At 28.8% G+C, this 21,304-nt stretch overlaps 1 protein-coding gene, 1 long non-coding RNA gene and 1 pseudogene across 2 annotated transcripts in view; 2 read left to right on the top strand and 1 right to left on the bottom strand.

Annotated features, from left to right (window-relative positions):
• Nucleotides 1-2,711, bottom strand: part of LOC113373427 (gamma-tubulin complex component 2 homolog) — a 15,995-nt gene extending 13,284 nt beyond the window's left edge. Inside the window, exons 1-2 of the mRNA XM_026613722.1 lie at nt 2,700-2,711; nt 2,292-2,435 (exon numbers count right to left, since the gene is read on the bottom strand). Coding sequence (XP_026469507.1) covers nt 2,292-2,435; nt 2,700-2,711 — 156 coding nt within the window. The remainder of the gene's footprint in view (nt 1-2,291; nt 2,436-2,699) is intronic.
• A 5,174-nt stretch (nt 2,712-7,885) lies between these two features.
• Nucleotides 7,886-9,239, top strand: LOC113373130. Its single transcript, XR_003366864.1, has 5 exons — nt 7,886-8,158; nt 8,232-8,658; nt 8,722-8,862; nt 8,942-9,082; nt 9,165-9,239. It is a non-coding gene; the product is annotated as an uncharacterized LOC113373130 (long non-coding RNA).
• A 10,067-nt stretch (nt 9,240-19,306) lies between these two features.
• LOC113373426 lies at nt 19,307-21,304 on the top strand (annotated as a pseudogene).

The raw sequence follows: 21,304 nt of genomic DNA, 5'->3' as shown, positions 1-21,304 counted from the left end.
TTTCAATAAATTTCTCATATCTATTCTTGACTCGAAATTAAACGATAGAAGTGTATAATATGGTTAAGTGAAAAAAACAAAGCTGAAAACAAGCCAAATGAATTTTTTAATGGTGAATTAATTATATAAATTATGACAAAAATGTGCATGTTAATCAAAATTAAAACAACATCCAGATATCTGCAAAATCAAAAAAAATGATAAAAATTAGCGACAAAATGACAACCGTGCATTTTTCAAGCCAGCACGTGACGAGCGAGATTATCACCCAGACTATAAAAAATGATTTTTTTAATAAGCAGAATTTATCAGACAGTCTTTGATACAATGCAAATAATTATATTAACTTATAAAAAATATATTTTTCAAAATTTCAAATTTCGTCGAAATAATTACCCATACGAGTAATAACAAATAGGAAATTATTATTACAATTATGAATCATTTTCTGGGTACTAGGTAGTATTTAATTTTTTCATTTTTATTAGTCCAGGTAATTTTGGCTATAACAAAAAAAAATCTCGTGCATATGCTCCTATCCGTGCTACGGATACCTTATTTAGGGTACTAAAGTACCCTGTAGAGGAGCACATTGAATTGTCGGTGATACTGTCGGACATCGAGCAAACAGAGGTGGTCAACATTGAAGTCAATTCTGCATCCACATAATACTGGCGCATTTCCTGCATCATTATTAAATCAACCCCATATCGAAATAATAGACACAAAATCGTTTACACATCCATATCCACGAAAAGTAAAAAAAATTCGAAAATCGTTCAAAATCGGCACCACCATGTAAATGGTAAGGTATAAGGTACAAACCTCATATAGTAATCATTTCGGTAGAAAAATTATTAAAATATCAGTCTACATTCAAAACTTACCTGGGAACGCAAAAGTGCCTCATAAAATACAAAATATAAATATAATATTTTATATAATTAATATAGCTGCAAAATTGTGACCAAAATGCTTGATGTACATAAAGCAACGTAAGCACATTGCTCCTTTAAAATTTATAAAAATAAAAATATAATTTGGCATATTGGATGAAAGTGATTTATAATATAAATTGTAGATGTATATTAGGGTGGTCCTTAATATGGACATCTTTGAATTTTCTTGCTCCCAGGGGCCCAAAATACTTCCTAATTGATAAAAAAAATCTCTAAAAGTTTAGATTTTAATATTAATTTTTAGATAGTGCGCAATTCAATCAAAATTTCGTATGGAATTAGCATGGGAAAAATTTTGAAAATTTTAAAAATGTTTTTTAGGTATAACTTATTAGCGACAAGTGAATTAAAAGTGGCAATTCGTGTCATTTCACGCTCTGCAAAACAGGTTTCTTATATTTTGTTTTGTAGAGCGTCGAATTTTCAATAAAACTCATTTATTTGTTCGCTAAGTTATATGTGAAAACATTTTAAATTTTTTGAATTTTTTGCCATGCTAATTCCATACAAAACTTTGATTGAATTGCGCACTATCTAAAAGTTAATATTAGGAGCTAAAACTATTAGAGATTTTTTTTTATCAATTTGGAAACAATTGAGGCCTTGTAACAAAGAAATTCCAAAATGTCCATATTAAGGACCACCCTAATATATATATACCCAGTATAATGCTATTGTTTGAAAAATATTTAATATTATTTGTAATACTACATTTAAAATTGAAGTAGAGTAAAAAGATATTTATAGACTAAAAAAACATCGACCATTATTGTCAATGTATGTTCTAATAAGTAATTAAATATTTAAGCTTCTAATTATATTAGAAGTGCTAATGAAATTGCATAAAATGATCTCACATCTATTTACTCAGAAAAGCGTGAAGTACTCTTTGGTAATGTATTTTTGTGATTATGTCATATGATGACAATGATCTATCAAATATTCTTCAAATAATATTAATTAATTAATATTATTTTATTATTAGGCTCAAAAAATCTACGGTATATTGTGACATTTTTAAGATTATTTGAGCCAAATAATAGAGTAAACTATGTTGATTGAAATAAAAAATATTTAGCAATATACAAAATATTGCCAGTTCATATTATGTTTCATTATAAAATCTCAAGTATATTTTTTTTTTTTTGAATAATTCTATCATGACCAATTGGGTACTAGAATATTGTATCTAATTATAAGTAAGATTTTGTAAAATTGGTTTTCAATTTATCAAAGTCTAAAAGTTCTGAATCATTTTACCATCCCATTATAGAGATTTTTTTCAGGTAATCAATCAAATTTAAAATCGAATAAATAAGTTATTATTATTACCTGCATAAAATCGCAAAACTCGATGCAAACTGCACACAATCGAGAAATAATCCTCAAAAGCGCCGTGTCTGTGATCATACAATTCTTTAAAGTTGCTTCTACGAAATCTTCATGGCATGCTAGAAGATCATCCACGTTGATTACCTGGAAATCAAATAATTTTAAAAATTAAAATACCTGAGAATTGTATAATAGAATTAAAATTGGTTAAATACCCGGTATTCAGAAATTTGCGTTATATAAAATTATATTGTAAAGAACATCTGGTATATATCATACATACCTATTCATTACCTATTTCATATAAATGTGGATTTTTTTTTAATAATATCAAGTGGTTTTATTCAAATTATCATTCAAGTGGTTTGCATTTAAATTTGAAGTAAAAAAGGCTAATAAAAAAATTACTTCAATCGACATGATACATACTATAAGGCAATTCATCAATTTTCTGATCACGCACGATATTCCTTCCTTTCACTCCTTAGAGAGTCATATATCATTACAATGTAAAGTAAACCTGATCCAACGAAATCCCGAGATGCATGAAAAACCCATCTGCAACTCCTCTATCAAAAAAGAGGGTGCATTTTTCTCCCATAATGATGCCGAAAAAATTTATACCTTTGAATGATTCTGTATATCAAGGGTGCTTGGTAAGTGAACGAAAAAATGAAAGAAAAAGTAAGTAAAAGGCAAACAAAGTGAAATAATGGAAAAACAACATATATAAAATATAAAAAGAAATATTATAATATAAAATTTGTTCTCAATATTGACAAAAACTTCCTGAAGTCTTTTAGAACTAATTGTAAGTACTAATGAGAATGTGGTTTTTTCTCTGGAACAGCAATCAAAACTTTAGACTCCTATGATCTACTTATTTAAAATACTTTATTTATAAAAGAACCCAGCAATTGAACTATATTTGTTATAATTAATTATTAAAATTTCTCTTATACTGATGATTTTTCATTAGAAGCGGCAATGCTGAAAAAGACTATTTTTATTTTAAAAACTAATACACGCATGTAAGTGCACTTTCTATAAGTTGCTAGTAAATATCATGAATATTTTATCAAACTTATAACAAAATAAAATAACTAGTTGGTATTGGTATTTTGCCTTGTGGCAAGTTACATGAACTTCCCGATATGTGTAAATAATCGACTTAATCAATAAAAAATTAATTAATTTATGAGTGATTAAAGTATGGAAAAGAACAAACACGTTAACTCGGAATATTCTCTAAAATCAATTTTTCAAAAATCAACAATTTTTATAACTGAACCAGTTTCCGTAGGACTTTAATGGTTTAGTATGTTCATTAAGACCAAGTACTCTATCGTTATACCAAGTAAATCGTCTAATTTAGAAAGGTCTAATTTTAAATCTAAGAAACGGCTCGGCAGATCGTAGCGCAAAAATGGCAAATGATAGTGCTTATCGAGATACATCGAATGGCTTTTAGATTTATGAAATCAGACCAGCCGTTTTTGAGAAAACGTCGATTTACAGCAAAAAATCTATTCACATACACACACACATACTTTTTCCAAATTTGGTCTCATTCGATTCAGAATGGCTTGAAACGTCGAGAAAACATAAAATTAGCGAATCGAATTTTTTGATGAAAACATAAACTTCTCCTTCGAGAAGTCAATTATTTGACATCGCAATTTCCTATTTAGAGAAACATAATCACCATGATATAAAATTTACAGTATTTCCATTATGAATCAGCAAAAAGGAAATTGTAGAAACCAGAAACCCAATCTAAAGACACAACCATCAATTGTAAAGCCGGTTATCACACACACGAAGGATTCCTATTAGATTCATCATTCTAAAATTATTGCATTCCCTTCTTGGGCATTCCCAGTTGAATTGGAATTCCCACATTCAAGAATGCATATATAAACTAAAGTGCAATGTATAAAATCATAAAGAGAAAAATAATAAATTTGTGATATTAGCTTTAAAGCCCTTTAAATGAATAAAATTAAATTTAAATTTTTGGTTATATATATTTTTTTTAAATTTATAAGTGCATTATGTTTTTCTAAGTAAATTTCATATAATGTCGCCAATGTGATTGACTAGATAAATAGAATTAGCATTTTATATTTGACTGCGACCGCTTTGCTGCCGAAATTTCAACACAAGACTAAATATTTACCGAACTCCTTAACGAAAAGCAGGTCCGTGAAGTACAGTTCAAGAATATTTATATAAGCCGTTCGTTTCATCTATTTATACGACGTTTATGAATCAAAAAGTAAACTAATTGCTTATAATAAACTGCTTAGATATATAATGATGCAATCCGAGCAGTAATTTTGATAAAACATCATATGCAATATAGATAATAACCGCGGTCATTATCCCTGTCCCCAAATCAAAACAATTATATGAAAATTAACAAAATACTACTAATTATTGTATTATTAAAAAATTATGGTATTAAACAAAATTAGAATACTTGGAGAAAAACTACATAGTAAAATGAACTTCATACAGTAGATGATCATTTTAAAGTTGATATATTCTTATATGAAATTAGCTCACTAATCTTTGATCAAGGTTTGCATTACTTAAACACCTATAGTAATTTTTTTAATCCTACAGTTTTACTCGTTGTTCAGTTCAGGACAGGTGTTAAAATTAGTAAGTAATCTTTTTTTTAAAAAAAACAGCTGAAGTTGGTAGTTCATTTTTATAGATGAGAATACTGTACCACAAATATGACCATTCTTTTATATATACTGCTACAAATATTTTAATAACATGCATGGAAATTTAAGGAAAAGTGCATAAAAATGCATATATTAAATAATAGTGATTTTTGAACCAAGAATATTGGCATTTATCAATTATTAACTGGAGGGTCATCATGTCATGATTTAGTCCACTGTTTGCCTGAGGCGAAAGGCGAGTGCAGTAACTGCCCACGGGAAATGACGTAATATTCTGTTTTATCATCCTCACAACTAATAGAGTGTCGGCTGATTGTAAATTTACTCAAAATTTGAATATAAACATATGTATTATTTATAGCAAAATAACCCAAGAGCGAGGAAGTACAATTTAATAAAAACACGGAAGCTCCTTTGAGGACTCTTCAAAAAGATCTACTCTACGTAAAAAAAACTCTTGGTTTAATAAACACTAAATACGGTTCTAAATATAACAATTTGAACAGGAAATCGCAAAGCATATCTTTTTACTCAAAAATAATAGATATACTTGTCATCAGTATATTTTCTAAATTTTCAGTCACAAAAGTAGAAATAACGTTCATTCAAACAATTTAACCAGCAAAGCGTTCTCGGAAAGCTAGCACCAGACTAAGGTGCAAATTACCCACTTTTGTAAAAAAATTCTTTTCTTTACTTTTGTTTTGTTTATTATTGTTTTGTTTTTGTTTTTGTTTTTGTTTCTGTTTTTGTTTTTGTTTTATATTATACATAAAAATATTCAAATTCAATATTTCATTGTTTATAGTCAACAAAAAGTCATGGGCAGATGTTGTTGAAGTTTTACCTTCAACTACTGAAAGACAATAGTCGCTTGAATAAAAACATTATTAATTTTTATTATTATTGTTTTCGATGAGTAAAATATACCAAGCTTTCGTTTATAAACGCTGGCGAATATATCTCATACACGGCACGACAAAACAATGTTGAAACAGAACAATCACTCCTGATTTGGATGTGCATGTCTGTCATTTGGATAATACATACAGGCCCTGAATAAATAATATATATTTCATACACGACATGAGTATGGCATAAACAATTGTATTGTGGTACTTTCCAAATATAAATTATTAGTAAAATATAAGAATGAGCGCTGCGATTCATATGAGGTATGGTATTCTGATTGGATTCTAAGACCGACTATTATTAAATTAGATTTTTCACATAAGATTAATACAGGAATTTTATAAGATTGTGTGCGATTATGTGCAACAAATAATTCAAAGCTTTAAAAATTTGTCTAATAATAAAATTGAACTGCATCTAGTTTAATAATGATCTGCATAAAAAATTGAGAGTTTATGGGAAACTTCAAACAACTCGGAATTTATGATAAAATTATTAATTATGAGAAAAAAATCTATATAGTACTTGTCATGTTAAAGTATTAAATAATAAGAATTTACATCAACATCATTGAAGTAATAACAAAAACTGAACATGAAGTGTATGTAAAAGGTTTGATAAGAATTCAAACTTTCACCACTATAGTAACTTTTACTTCATCAATGATTTTTTGTTTATCTCCTAATCGACAAAATATTTTTTTTGTAAACTGAATCAGCACTTTTAAATAAATTAGACCAATGTGAGTAAACATTCATGATTCACTACAAAAGATAGAGAACCTATCTGGTTAAACCTAGAAAGCAAATGCAATATACGGAACAAAACGCAAGTGTAAAACCCATAGTAAATACACACAATAAAGCATTCATTTGGGCTCTCGTGCTTAATTACATCAACAGTCATCAGACTCTGTACAATACGAGTAAAACGAATGCAATTGTATGAGATATATTAGACCATACATTGTGTACTAATACTTGACAATTGTCAATATGAATGTAGGCATGTAGAGAAAATCAACAGTGGTAAAAAATATCTTTACCAATTGATATGATTTTAACTAAATAGACAAGTTGCTAGGTTAAATTATCACTAGTTAAACCGAAGAATATCTTTAAATTAGCATTATAATTGAACACTGGATAATTTGTTTGAAATATTATTTGTAATTATAAGTTCTAAAGCCATTTTATCAACAACGCTAAGGCATGATAAAATACCATAGCAATTCATAATGCATAATACTAATCAAAAAAGTATAAACAAAAATTTATAAATAATTTAATATTTATCACTATGTGGTTTTTGTATCGCTTTTCTACATACATGTCATTATTTGTTTAATGTTTGGAAAATTTTTAAATTTCAGAAAAAGATTATATAAATTTAATTTAAAAACTTTATTAGATATGTGTAGAATATGGGCAAATATATTGATCAACCAATAAATATGATAAGTAGTTTAAACTAAGTTACTCATATTGTGTATGTGGAAATAATTGAATAAACATAAGTAATACTCTTATATTATCAAAAGGCGATATCAATGCAATGAAATTAAAAATAAAACTAAAAATGAAGTAATATATTTGCCTGAAGTAAATGTTTCAAAATGTTTTATTTATGAAATTTAAAATCTATATATTTAATACAATAATATACAGTTTTTACAAGAATATGTTTACTAAATGCTATTTCACGGTACAAGTTCAAACATTTGAATGCACTCTTTGGCACTCCTTTCAATATATACCCAGTAAACCACAAACGTAACATAAAGTTAAAGTAACGTAGCACAGAAGAAACGTTGTTATGTATTTTATGGTTACGTTAATAAAACGTAAATGTTACGTTTAATTGTAACCTTTAAACGTTAATGCATGGTTTTCTTCATAACGTAACCGTTCAGTTACAGTGTTTTGTAAGTTTAACATACAAAATGGACGGTGTGGTACAGCTGTTTCACAAAACTGTCAAAAAGATAGGTTACGTGTTCTACTCTTTTATGTATGCGAGACTCTATGCACGAAAATACAATTGAAAGTTATTCGTGACTCTATATATTTTACTTTTCTGTCTATGACTAATGGCTCTAATGGACGCTTCATATTGAAGATCTTTTGACAAGCAAATTATTTCATTCTTTTGAAGCATTTATTTAATCATTATTTATATGATTAATATTTTATATGATTAATGTAGAACGTATTAGTTATGCAGTGTGCAGTTAAAATGTTTAAAATGGAATCGATCAAGGTAAGTATAAATATAAAACATGTGTAAATTATTTTAATTTATATATTATTATAATAATGATTTTTTTTTTCAGTATATAGTTGGACCTTAATGGAAATTCTATTCGCGTATTTTGTTATTTGTAGATGTTTTCATCAAATGTATGTTTATCAAATAATAATTAAATTCTACAAAAAAATCATAACCTCAATGATTATTGCAATGTTGAGTCAAAAGGTTAGTAAAAATGAGATATACAAATACAAATTTAATATTTGTAGCCCCTTCAGTAACAATAATATAGTTCGGCTAAACAGGAATAAAAACTAATACAATGGTTTTCAATTGAAGAAATATAATGACTCAGAACATAATAAAGATATTTGCTCAAATAAAGAATATGAATGCAAAGTTAGAATATAAAATAATAATCCACCATCATCACGAAAAAATGATTTGAAGAAGAATAAAATTTTTTACAGCATTAAATGATGACACTCGTGTCATGTGTCATGGAATTGGTATACCCCATTATGATAGTTAGAGATGATTAGATGATTTAGTATTAATTTTTTATGATTTAGTTTTAGCAAAAATATGATTTAAAAGTCGGTGGATGAAATTTGGCTGAACTGACAAGAAACAATTAAGACAATATTTGAGCAATACGTTCATAAAGGAATTAGCTGCACTTTGTTCTTAATAAATAATGAAAGTAAATAGAGGTAATTAGAAGTATTGTTACAATTTATAATAATAATCACAATATTTCCAAATCATAACCTTCTATTGTTTTTACTTCAGCAAAAATATATTTAAAAATTCAGAGACTAAAATCTTCTTTATTGTCTAAAGTGTAATTCGATGAAGAATTAATATGTTTTTGGTATTGTTGAAAGGACTGCCTAGCTGTCAATAACTTGAAAATAATGAATATTTTTAGAGGTAATGTTACACAAAATTTAAATCAATATTATCAATAAACAATTTGTAGAAATTGTTTCTAACCTGTTTGGTTCTGTTTTAGATACATTTACAAACAGAAAGCAGTGAAATGGTTTCAATTTGATAAACAAAGGTTGCCAAGAATTTTACACAAGACTTATTTTCAATGGTTAAAATTTTATAATCAAAATAAAACATTTAATTCCATCCTGTTAAATAGAAATTTGTTAGAATTGTTATTTTTTGTTTTAGATTAATCAAATTTTTAAAATCCAAATTTATATTCTGTAGTTTTGTAATTTTAAGTATATGTTATGTAAATTTTGTAAATTCTTAATTATAATATGAAATAAAATTAATATAAAAAATGGTTTCTATATTTACAGGAAATTTTATTAAATTTTTAAGTTACATCAAAGACACCTACACGTTAATTTAGTAATTTAGAAACCTAACAAAAACGAAACCGTTACGTTTTCGCGCAATTTGGAAACGTTACATAAACGAAACCGTTATGTTTTCGCGTAACTAAACAGGCCGTTACGTTTTTGAGGCGGAAATAGATACGTCTGTGTGCCTCTTAGGTTACGTAACCGTTATGTTTTACGTATAATCTGTTACGTTCTATTAACGTTTTCATTACGTTTTGTGGTTTACTGGGTAGTTATATGTACTATTTAAAGATGTTTCTAAATAAATTTGCAGTGTTTAGATGTAGGTTACTGTCGCAAGTGCACTGAGACAAATTTAGAAAATAGGCTTTAGACAGAGACCATGAAAATTGTGACTTGTGCATCAACTCAAATATCAAATCATAAATAATAAATAAATAAATCATGGTTTTTCAATTTTTTATTTCGAAATCACGCCCTGAATTGTCAATTCAACCCCCAAATATGATTGATGGCAAGCTGTATGTGATTACTTGATGATGGACCCTAAATGACATAACAAACAAAGGGCGTCCATCAATCACGTGAGGTTTTTAAAGGGAGGGGGGGGGGTAATAAAAATCACAAAATATTATGTGGGAGATTGAGGGGTATAGTGAAATATCACGTGTATTTATTTTTTACCTGAATTTAAAAAAACCAAACATTTTCAAAAAAAAAAAATTCAAAAATTTTAGAATTTTTCTCAAAACTAAAAATACACGTGATGTTTGGTGGAGGAGGAGGGCGTAATTTTGAATATCACCACGTATCACCAAAAATCCTCAAATCATCGATCACGTGATTAATGGACGCCCCCCAAGCTGAAGTAAAAACAATCAATATAATCATACAGTCTGTTATATTTATCTTGGGAACCACTGATGTTAGTTATAGCAATATCAAAACCCCTCTTTATTTAAAATGATCCTCTATCATAAAGCTTGAAATTGTTCATTATCCTCGCATTTGCATTGTTTTCATCTAATATTTATGAAAATGGCAAGCAACAACCGAGTCCCCTACCGTTCTTGCATTGCGCTGGCCCGAAGCTTTGCCTTAGAGCGCGGCTGAAATCATGGTCACAGTTTTACGCGGTAGTCGCTCTACGTAACATCCGTAATTTTGAGCTCCCATTGGAAAAAAATCAGTTTTTTATAGGAAAAAAAACACAAAATCAAATCGAAACAGAATTTTGTTTCCTTTGCATTTGTGCAATCTGCAAAACACCCAGCAAAAGTGATGAGTGAATACTAGATTTTATTGTTGCACCTGATCCAGCCGGATTGAATTTATGTGAGTGTCGAGTCAAGGTTTCGTTTCAATAGTGTCAAATTGTTATTATAAGTGTTAAAGTGAATTGTTTAACCGGATACCATGTATCAAAATCTGTTCTATTAGTTTATGTGTACCACAAAATTTTAGTTTAGTTATCCAGAATTATCATCAAGTTCAGTTCCCAAGTTTGTTGTAATCACATGTGGCAAAAAGTTTGTTTCAAGCTAAAATTGTGTTCAAATCTTATCCAAATTTATATAAATATTTGTTCTAAAGCATGGAAATTATTGTGAAAAACATATAGGCCTATCATTTTCATATAAAGGATTTTGCGCAGTTTCGGATGTCGAATAATGCCAAATTCAAGTTCGTGAAAAATCGATAATCTCAAATGCTGATTTTGTTCTAAATTTTGACAAATTTGATTCGAGAAAATATACTTTTTGATGTAATAAATTCATAGATAGTTTAAAATTAATTACTATGTTCAAACTTGAAAAACCTGTTTCGATTCAAGGGCTCTATTTTTTTAAGGCAATAAAGAGAATTGACTATTTTGCAGAATAAATTCATAAATTCTATTCTTTGCATATCAGATTATACTTAATATCCTTATGTTCGTGTGGAAAACGCAATTTGCGAAGAATTTTCCATCACAAGGGCTTCTTCAAAAGCTCTGTTGTCTTTGTTTTTCTAAAGAAAAACCCAAATTGACTATTTCGCAAAATAAATGTATAAATTTCATTATTTTATCGCCAGATTATGTTTCTTGTATGTTTGTTCACAAAATGTGTTTTCCGTACTCAATTTTCCACAATGGCGGACAGTTTCCTTCGATACGTGAGAAGATGTTTTTTTGTTAGCGATTGGATAAAATAATCATATGAATGGGTTCAGATCAATTAACATTCACAATGACCGCGGAGAAAGAGGTTAACGTTTTTATTTAGAAGATCAAATTACTGAACAACACATGTGCAGACTAGTAGAAATAATAGACGAATTGATAGCTTTGTAAAAGTAAAAAATACAATGTGAACAATTGAACAAAGTTTATGGGTATTGAATTACTATTTTGTAAAATTGAGGATTGAGGCAAAACTATTAAATAGAAAGTTGTGGATGGGTTTACTTGTATAGTACCCAAAATTATATGTAGGAAATCATATGTATGAGCAGAAGTTCTTGCAAAATTTAATGTAATATTCATCTTAATATAGCATATGTTTTATCTTAATAAATCTAGAATGAAGGCGGGCTTGTTTCTAGCCAATCGGGAAAAACTCTTTCGTTAGTCCAAAGAAATTTTCATTAATATAAATCCTTACAATATTATTATTGAAAATGATAAGATAATATAGAATATAATACATATAGAACTTATAGATGAATTTAATTTTTTTATGTATTTTACGACTGCTACAAATTCCAAATGAATTTGATTGCACAAAAATTACTATACTGGCATTAAAACGCATAAGTAATCTGAGACTTGAGGAATGCACAGATAACATTGCAATGTAGAAACAAAAAGATTAAATTAATGTTAGTTGAATACATAAAAATTCCATGTTATATACTATATAAATTTATAAATATCAGATTAATAAGCGCATATTAATTTGTACTACTAATTAACTTCCCGTAGGGTAAGTTATAGTAATCGCAAAAAAATCGAAAATGAAAATTTTTATATATCTTTACGTTTCAGAGGTTTCTGAACATTTTGGCATACCTTAGAAAAAATGGATGTATGTGTGTGTGTGTGTGTGTGTGTGTGTGTATGTGTGTGTGTATGTATGTATGTATGTACGTGTGTGTATGTATGTGCGGATACAAATTTTCGTCGACGATTTCGGGAACATGGGTCAACCGATTTGAATAATTCAAAAAACATTCGATTCGTATTGATAAGGAGACGTGCTGATTAGTTTTTGGCGAAGGCAGGTCTAGCCGTTCCGAAGATACGGGGCAAAAAGTGCCGAAAACGGTAACTCAGTTTTTGAGAGAACGGAGCGTCCGATTTGAATAATTCAAAAAACATTTCACTTGTATTGACAAGATGAAGAATCGATAAAATTTTCATAAAGGTAGGTCTAGCGGTTTCGGAGATATGGAGGAAAAAGTAAAAAAATGAGCCATTTGGCGGTCAAAAATGATTATTAGACATATGCACATCAAATTATCAGATATTTTATAGAGATTTTAACAATAAGTATAATTTTGGTTTACATTCCTATGGGTTCCGTACCAATGTTTACGCGTTAGACGTCGACGCGGCGCTTACGCGGTTTGATATTTCGTCTTTATGCAGTTAAAGCAGTACGATTGATTTGAAAAGAAAGTTCAGATCTTCCACAATATGTCAAAATAAAAAAAAAAAAATTTTCAAAAAAAAAAAAAAAAAAAAAAAAATTAAAAAAAAAATTTTTTAAAAAAAAAAATTTTTTTCAAAAAATAGTAATTTTTTGTCCAATTTATAGTTTCTCAAAATCTTATTTTTTCAAAGTAATTTTTTTTTTCAAAAATGTTAATCGTTTTTAAAAAAATAATAATTTTTGGTACGGGAAGTTCCAGCAATTTGCCTCAAGGCACGATGCCTTAATTGCCTTAAGACAGAATTCCACTTACAGCTAGTTATGTATTATCAACCAGGAGCAAATAGATTAACAACGTTTGTAAAACAAACTTAAGGTTCAAATTACAAAACTCTAAACAAATAAAATAAGCTAATATTTTCAAAATTTAAATATTCTCCGAGTGTACCAGCAAATTACATGCAGACTTTAGATATAACATATAAAAACATATTTTTATTTTTAAAAGTTATTTAAATAAATAATGGTACATCACAGTTCTCAAATTTTGTGAAATTTGGTATAATACCTTCAATGATAAAAAAAACTCAATAAACGAAATTAAGCGACTGGTTGAAATTGATTTCAAAGATATGAACTAATATATAAAAAGTAAAGTTGCACAATATTTTTAATCATGAATAAAAGTGCAGGCCCATTCTGAGCAATATTCTTAATGCAAAGAAAAATAGATGATTTGTATTTTCTGACTTCTCGATAATGCAATATAGGTAATATGCAATATGCATATGCAAATATGCAATCAATATTATAGAAATACCTAAAGCTTGACTTATTGATCAAAATATCGATATTTAATACGTATTATATAAAAGTTGCATATTTTTTTGTTGTTTTTTTTTTAAATGTTTAACACTCTATTTAAATAGCATTTTCTCTGCACAAATCAATCAACTCATTTAATTAAGTTCCTTTATTATTTACCGAGTGGAATTTCAATTATAGCTGTCCCCCAATTGCATTTTGAAAAGCAAAAATACGCCCGAGAGCAACTGGTATCACAAGTGAAGCGGAAAATTTATTTCGCACACTCCATATAATAGTAATCATGGGGAATCCGACACTAAAATATGATAAAATTGCTATGGGGGGCACACAAAAGCTTTATTATAGTATTATCGTATCTTGAACTTTGCGATGTAAGCTACAATACGGGAGAAGTCTTGAAAATATGGAGAAGTGATCATTATTTAGATTTTTCTCCAAGTTCAACTTTTTTAGCTAAACAGAAACACATTTTAATCAAAATATGCATAATTTATTTGAAAAAATATATTAAAAATTAAGACAGCATTTATTAATGTTATAAGAATGACCTGTGTCCTCCAATCGTATTTCTTGAAATAGATAATTCAACAATCAAGTTTCAAAATTTCAATTTGTCATAATCAATGAAGAACGTTATGAAAATAATATACATAACCTTGGTAATATAACTGAGATTTCTTTGTGCAATAATCGCTTCATGGAATAAAAAAAATGAATGTTAAACTAAACAAAAATTTGTTTAAAAGTTCTACCCAGGGATTATCGCAGTGCAATATAAAAAGGTACGATAATTTCTGATTAAGCCTTGTTTTATTTGTTTGAACAGTAATCAGAACTTAAGTGTCCTGTAGTAATACTTTTTTAAAAGGCTATCAATTGGCCTATCTCTATTTGATATATTTTATTATTAAAATTTCTGTAATTGCTGATGACGGCTTTTGTTTATTTTTCTATTTCTATGTATTATGCAATAAAAGATCATTTTTCGATTATTTACAACATAAACGTTAACAATTTCAATAATGCAATTGTGTGTTGCATTGAACAATACAGACGGATTGATTATTAACTTCCCGTAGGGTAAGTTATTGTAATGGGCCGAAAATCGGAATTGAAAATTTTTACATTTCTCGACGTTTTGAAGGTTTCTGAACATTTTGGCATACTTCAGAAAAAATGGATGTGTGTGTGTGTGTGTGTGTGTGTATGTATGTATGGATACAAATTTTCGTCCACGTTTTCGGGCGTACGGATCAACCGATTTGAATGGTTTAAAAAACATTCGATTCCTATTGATAGGGAAAAGAGCTGATTAGTTTTTGGCGAAGGCAGGTCCAGCCGTTTCGGAGATACGGAGCAAAGAGTGCAGAAAATAGAAATCGAGTTTTTGAGTGAACGGAGCATCCGATTTGAATGATCTAAAAAACATTCAATTAGTAATGATTGGGAGAAGGGTTATTAGTTTTTCGCAAAGGCAGGCCCAGCCATTTCGGAGATACAGAGCTAAATGTACAAAAAATGGCAGTTTTTGAGAGAACTAAGCGTCCGATTCAATTGATTCAAAGAACTTTCTGCTTGTCTTAACAAAATAATTGATTTTGAAAAAAAAAATTTTGTTCCATTTTTTTTTTTTTTTTTTTTTTTTTTTTTTTTTTTTGTAGTTTTTTATATCGAAAATATTTCAGATTTCATTTTTAATTCTGACTATAGTTCTAATATACTTTACAAATAATTTCAACTCTGCAATTTAGTTTATATAATTCTTATAAATATTAGACAATGTTACAATATTTATAATAATCTATTTGAAAACATTCAATATTCCTCGAACATTTCGTTACGGTACGGGAAGTTTCAGCAATTTGCCTTAAGGCACGATGCCATAATTGCCTGAAGACAGAATTCCACTTACAGCTAGTTATGAGTTATTATTTAGCGATTCATAATAATGCAAGGATTTAAAAAAAAATCACCATTATTAGTTGTTCAGTGTAACAACGAAATTTAGGACAGAGCAAAATAATTACGTATGGGAACTCTAACAAAACCATTAATTAAACCAATTACAATTCAACCAGCTAATCAAATCGAAATTAAAACAATACTTTTCTTATATCTTCGAGTTATTTATGGATGATGACATTAAATCAATGCAATATGAGATGTATGTGAATGTATTATGTTGATACGCAAGTTTTTTTCCAACATGTGTAGAATTAAAGAAGTCTTGTAAAAAAGCGGATATCACTCATCAAAAATCGTAGGTAACGGTAATTTCTGAATACCAAATATAGAGAGAGTTTTATTCGTTTATTTGTCAAATAACACGAAACATAATAAAGTCATTTTTCATATGCACTTTGGTACAAACTTAATGAATGTTGATACAAAACATCATTGTTAACCCAAAGGCGAAGTTTTTGTTTTGAAGATTCCAATCGGAAAATACATAGATAAAGGTCTGTGTATTTGCCGAAATTACAAATCGTCAATCGTCAATTTGTAAAATAAAACTTACTAAAAACACAACTACCTATATCTGATAAAAATAATATATTTGACATTATTTATTTTATATATAATAATCCGATTTTATAAGACTTTTTAACCAAAAAATGCTCAACTGTTATCTTTACAAAATCTTTTAAATGTTATTAGATCTACAATATAGATATTGTAAGCAAAAGTAAAAATATTCTATCTGAAATATAGAGTAGAAAATAGTTTTCTGTAGAAAAAAGCTTTGCTTGAACTTGAATGAATTTAACTAAAAAATGGAAAATAAATAATAAATCCAAATAAAATGGCACTTACTTATTGTAACTTATACATACAGAATTGTATGAGATAAAAATAATGTAGAATGATAGGGATAATAATAAACAATATGTTTTAAAACATACATTAATTAGTAATTCTAAAAACATACATGGATGATAAGATTAGTAAGAGAAATTAATTAGACTTGGAAGAAACATTGAGAAAACAATATGTTATCAGCAATTAATTGCTCTGAGCTTTTGTATACATAACAAAAACACAAAATAATCGCTAATTGTTATTGCTAATTAGTTAAACATCGTAAGGATATGTAAGCTGATTGTAAATTAAATTAAAAATTCAAATGAATAATAGAAAAATGGACAGGTTGTCATAGGGGTGTTAAGGAAATTAACTAGTTTTCAGCTAAAAAGTTATAAAAGTGGACATTGAACGACTTTGCTGTTCTTAGAAAATAAGTTGTACACTATTATTAAAATTGAACAATAAAATTGGACCGTTTATCGATTTTTTCCTCGCGTGAAAAATACAATTATCTAGGTGGATCAGAGTTTGGCGTTGTACAAACTAAAAATCTGATTCACACACGCATTAATTTACACATAATTTAGGGTAGTGCGTATAAAGAATGCAATAAAATTGCTTATCAAGAAAATAAATAATATGTAAATACTTCCACACTGAGTGTGGCATGCTTATTATTACCGCTATAAAACTGGTCGAGGAATCGACGACGAAATAAACAAGGGAAACCAGTTTCCTCAGAATCAAAATGTAGATATGTACATTTTCTTAGAAATTCAGATTGCTAAATTATTACAAACTTCTGATGAATATACAAAAGTTCTGATCAAAATAATAATGCACTTGATAGTAAAGCTACAATTGTTTTAATAAGCAATATAAACAATTGATTATTGTTTTCTATGGTGAACACAAAAATTATAATCAAATCCACCTTGCCACTTCACACATAAATAATGAATCGAAGTTTTGTACTGTTATTATATCGACTGTTTATACGACAAAGCATTATTAATAATGCAAAGAAAAGCACTTATGGAACTGAAAACCAATGACACACGCCACCGTAGATTATTACAAAGCGATTTCTGAATTATATACACTTTTGCAGTGACTTTATAAAGAGCTTTTAGAATTCAATTCATTTCTAGTTTTAAATTCGTATTCAAATAATAGACAAAATTGGCAAAAAGAAACGCCACAGTTGAAAAAGTTAAAAAAATTTATGGTATTCAGAAAAATATATGTAATTTTCCTAAATCCGTATTATCGTACTATTGGTCACAGTTTTGTATACTACATAGAAGGGAATATAAAAAATAGATAAATCATGGTAATCTTGGTAATCAAGCCAACGAATTTATTTTGTTTGAAGAGCATAATAAAATAGATCATAAATATTATAGCAGCTTTAAGAATGCAAGACCATTTTATTGAAATTGATGGACATAAAACAAAGACAACAGCCACATATGTTTAGTATTACTTGGTATTTTCAGCAAGAAATTAAATGATATATTTAATAATATAGATAAACCAAAATGGTTAATGAATTTAGTTGCAATCAAACAAAAGTAAGATAATAAATTTTATACAAAAACCCATGTTCTGATAAATATCATTAATCACTATCGAAGCAAATAAAAGCCATGAGTTAGAAGAAAAATGCATTGAGTTTTTAATCTCGTGTTTCAAAACAGCAACGTATTGCATTTTATATTCCGAGAAAGATTATCCAGCAAAGTATTCAAACATTAAAGCATGAAAAGCTTTCAAGATAAAAATATTGTAATTACATGTACTGTCATTCTCAATTGCAAAATAATTATTTTTCAAACTGGCACTTTCCAAGAAGTTAATACTTTAAAATATCTAAAATAATGCTTGTTTTAATTATATTTTAGGGTAACCTGAGTGCACATACTTAAGAATGTATATTACTTCAGATTTGAGTATTTAAATCTCAAAATTATATTAATTAAATGGTTTTAGTTTCACTGAATATATTTTAAACAATCAAAATTATGTAATACCTAGTGCATAATTGTTTCATATTTTCAGGAGTAATGCCTTAATATATATATATATCATCTAAGTACCTATTAAAAATCAGGAGAAAAATGTAATCAATACTGAAAAAATTCTTTATATAATTTATTAATTTTATTATTAATTTTTAGCAGAATGCAGAACAATTACGAATTGAAAACCCGAGACAGTATATGTCGACGGCGAGACGAAATCCTGGATTCTATCCGAAGCAACAATGTGTCGTCTTTCAGAATTCACTTACAACGAATCGATAACATAAATCAGCAATATGATACACAACAATACAAATCGATTTTGGACATTATTTGCTCTGAAGGACGGTCTCAAATTCTTGAAGCACTGCTTCAATCCAGAGATGATTTAGATATAAATCTGATGAATGAACATCACAAAAAATTCCCAATACATTTTGCTGTAGAATCGAAAGATTTAGACACAATCAAATTGCTGTTGAGGCATCCTAAACTTGACACAGGCGTAAAAGCAGGACCAAAGGTCTTATATCTTTTGCAATGAAATGTTTGAACGAAACTACTGAAAATACACAATATGCTTTGAGTGTGTACGAAGAAATTATACAAGAGTTGTTACGAGCTGGAATTGATCCATCAATAGCGGTAAGGAAAATTTAATAGTCTAAAAGGTTTTATATATTTATATGATAGGATAATTTTGTATATTTTTTCAGGATAACAAAGGAAATACTGCCATTCACGATGCAGCGAGACAAGGCCAAGAAAGCATCGCCAAAATTCTTCTTAATCACGAACCAGAAATGCTGCAACTAGATGGAAGACCAAATGCATTAGGAAAAACCGGAAGACAAGCTATCATAGAAGCTTTCCCTCATTTATTAGACTATCTACCAAATGAAACAACTCCAAGAACACCAGATATAGAATTACTATGGCAAGATTTACACAGACACGATGAGACATCTTTCCTAACCATTTTAGAATTCTTCTAGCTCTGAGCGGAACAGAAAAGGATAGACGAGCTTTAGTTAATGCAAGTAATATAAGAAACATTACTACAAGCCGCAATTCTATAGGTTTACACGAAGTAATACGTCGGCTATTAGATGCAGGAGCTGATCCTGATTTATGCGATCCAGGAAATACAGCATCGCCTGCATTGTTGGCATGCCGAAATGGCGATTATAAAACTTTGAAGCTCTTAATGAATAATAAACTTTGCACATTACGTGGACCATTGTTACAAGAAGTTGTCAAAGAAATAGGGCGCGAACCTGGTCGACCAGATTGCGATTATCGGCAATGCCGAGACATGCTTATAAATAGAAGTGAAATTGATATTAACGGAAAAGATATAAAAGGTAGTACAGCTTTGCATTACGCGGGACGAAATCGTGATGATGAAACTGTTATGAAGTTACTATCAGCGGGTGCCTTTATAGGTAGTCGAAATCGCCTTGGGGATCCAAGTATCGCAGATGTTTCTGCAGATACATTGGAGCGATATTTTGATCAATGTATAGAAACAAATGGTCATAGACCTAGTGAAGATACGTTCACAGTAACCATTCATTATGATTGTCTAGTTCCACCTACAAAAAATACGGCACTAGGCAGTCGAAATGATAATAACTCTGTGTCCCTTATGATGCAAGAGGAGGAGCAGAAGGAACCGGCGCGTTTCGCTGAAGAAATGAGCGCGATATTGTATATGAGTGAGCATGAAGAATTAAGAAGACTTTTAAAGCACCCTGTGATTTCGAGTTTTTGTACTTAAAATGGCACCGACTACGTTGTATTTTCGTACAAATCTTACTTTATATTCGCTATTTTGCACGTTCTTGATATTATTTATTCTTATAGGTTACGGTAGGGAAAATGAGGACCCAAATGTACATAACTTCTCACAATGTTTATGGCTTCTTACAATTTTAGGTTTAATGTTGCTAATTATACGTGAAGCTTTCCAAATTATCATTTCACCCAAAGATATTTTACAGCTTTTGAAAATTATTTAGAACTTGCATTATCGGTGTAACATCAGCTGTTTTATTTTGCAATATAACATCAGAAGCAAGCAGACAACAATTGTCGGCAATAGCCATACTTTTATCAGCGGCTGAACTAATTTTACTTATAGGTCAATTACCAACATTCTCCACTAATGTCGTGATGCTACGAACGGTTTCATGGAATTTTCTTAAATTTTTAGTTCTTAATTCGATTTTAATCATAGCTTTTGCTTTGAGTTTTTTACACTCTTTTTAGAGAAGATCCAGAAAATGTTGATACAAATTCAACCGAAGCCCCGAAAACCCCAAGACAATAAAATCAAGAGAAAAAGATGGTGAAGAACAAAATTTCTTTTTACATCCGGCAATGGCTTTATTCAAGACTATAGTTATGTTAACTGGAGAGTTCGATGCCAGTTCTATCAATTTTGGAATATATCCAGTCACAAGTCATATCATATTTGTATTATTTGTTTTCCTGATTGCAATTGTATTATTTAATTTACTCAACGGATTAGCAGTT

This window comes from Ctenocephalides felis, unplaced genomic scaffold (assembly GCF_003426905.1).
Source record: "Ctenocephalides felis isolate EL2017-DRISC unplaced genomic scaffold, ASM342690v1 CF-g0.4_SCAFFOLD_01604, whole genome shotgun sequence".
Lineage (NCBI taxonomy): Eukaryota > Metazoa > Arthropoda > Insecta > Siphonaptera > Pulicidae > Ctenocephalides > Ctenocephalides felis.
The sequence above is the reverse complement of the archived record's forward strand: the minus strand, read 5'-3'. Positions and strand labels throughout refer to the sequence as shown.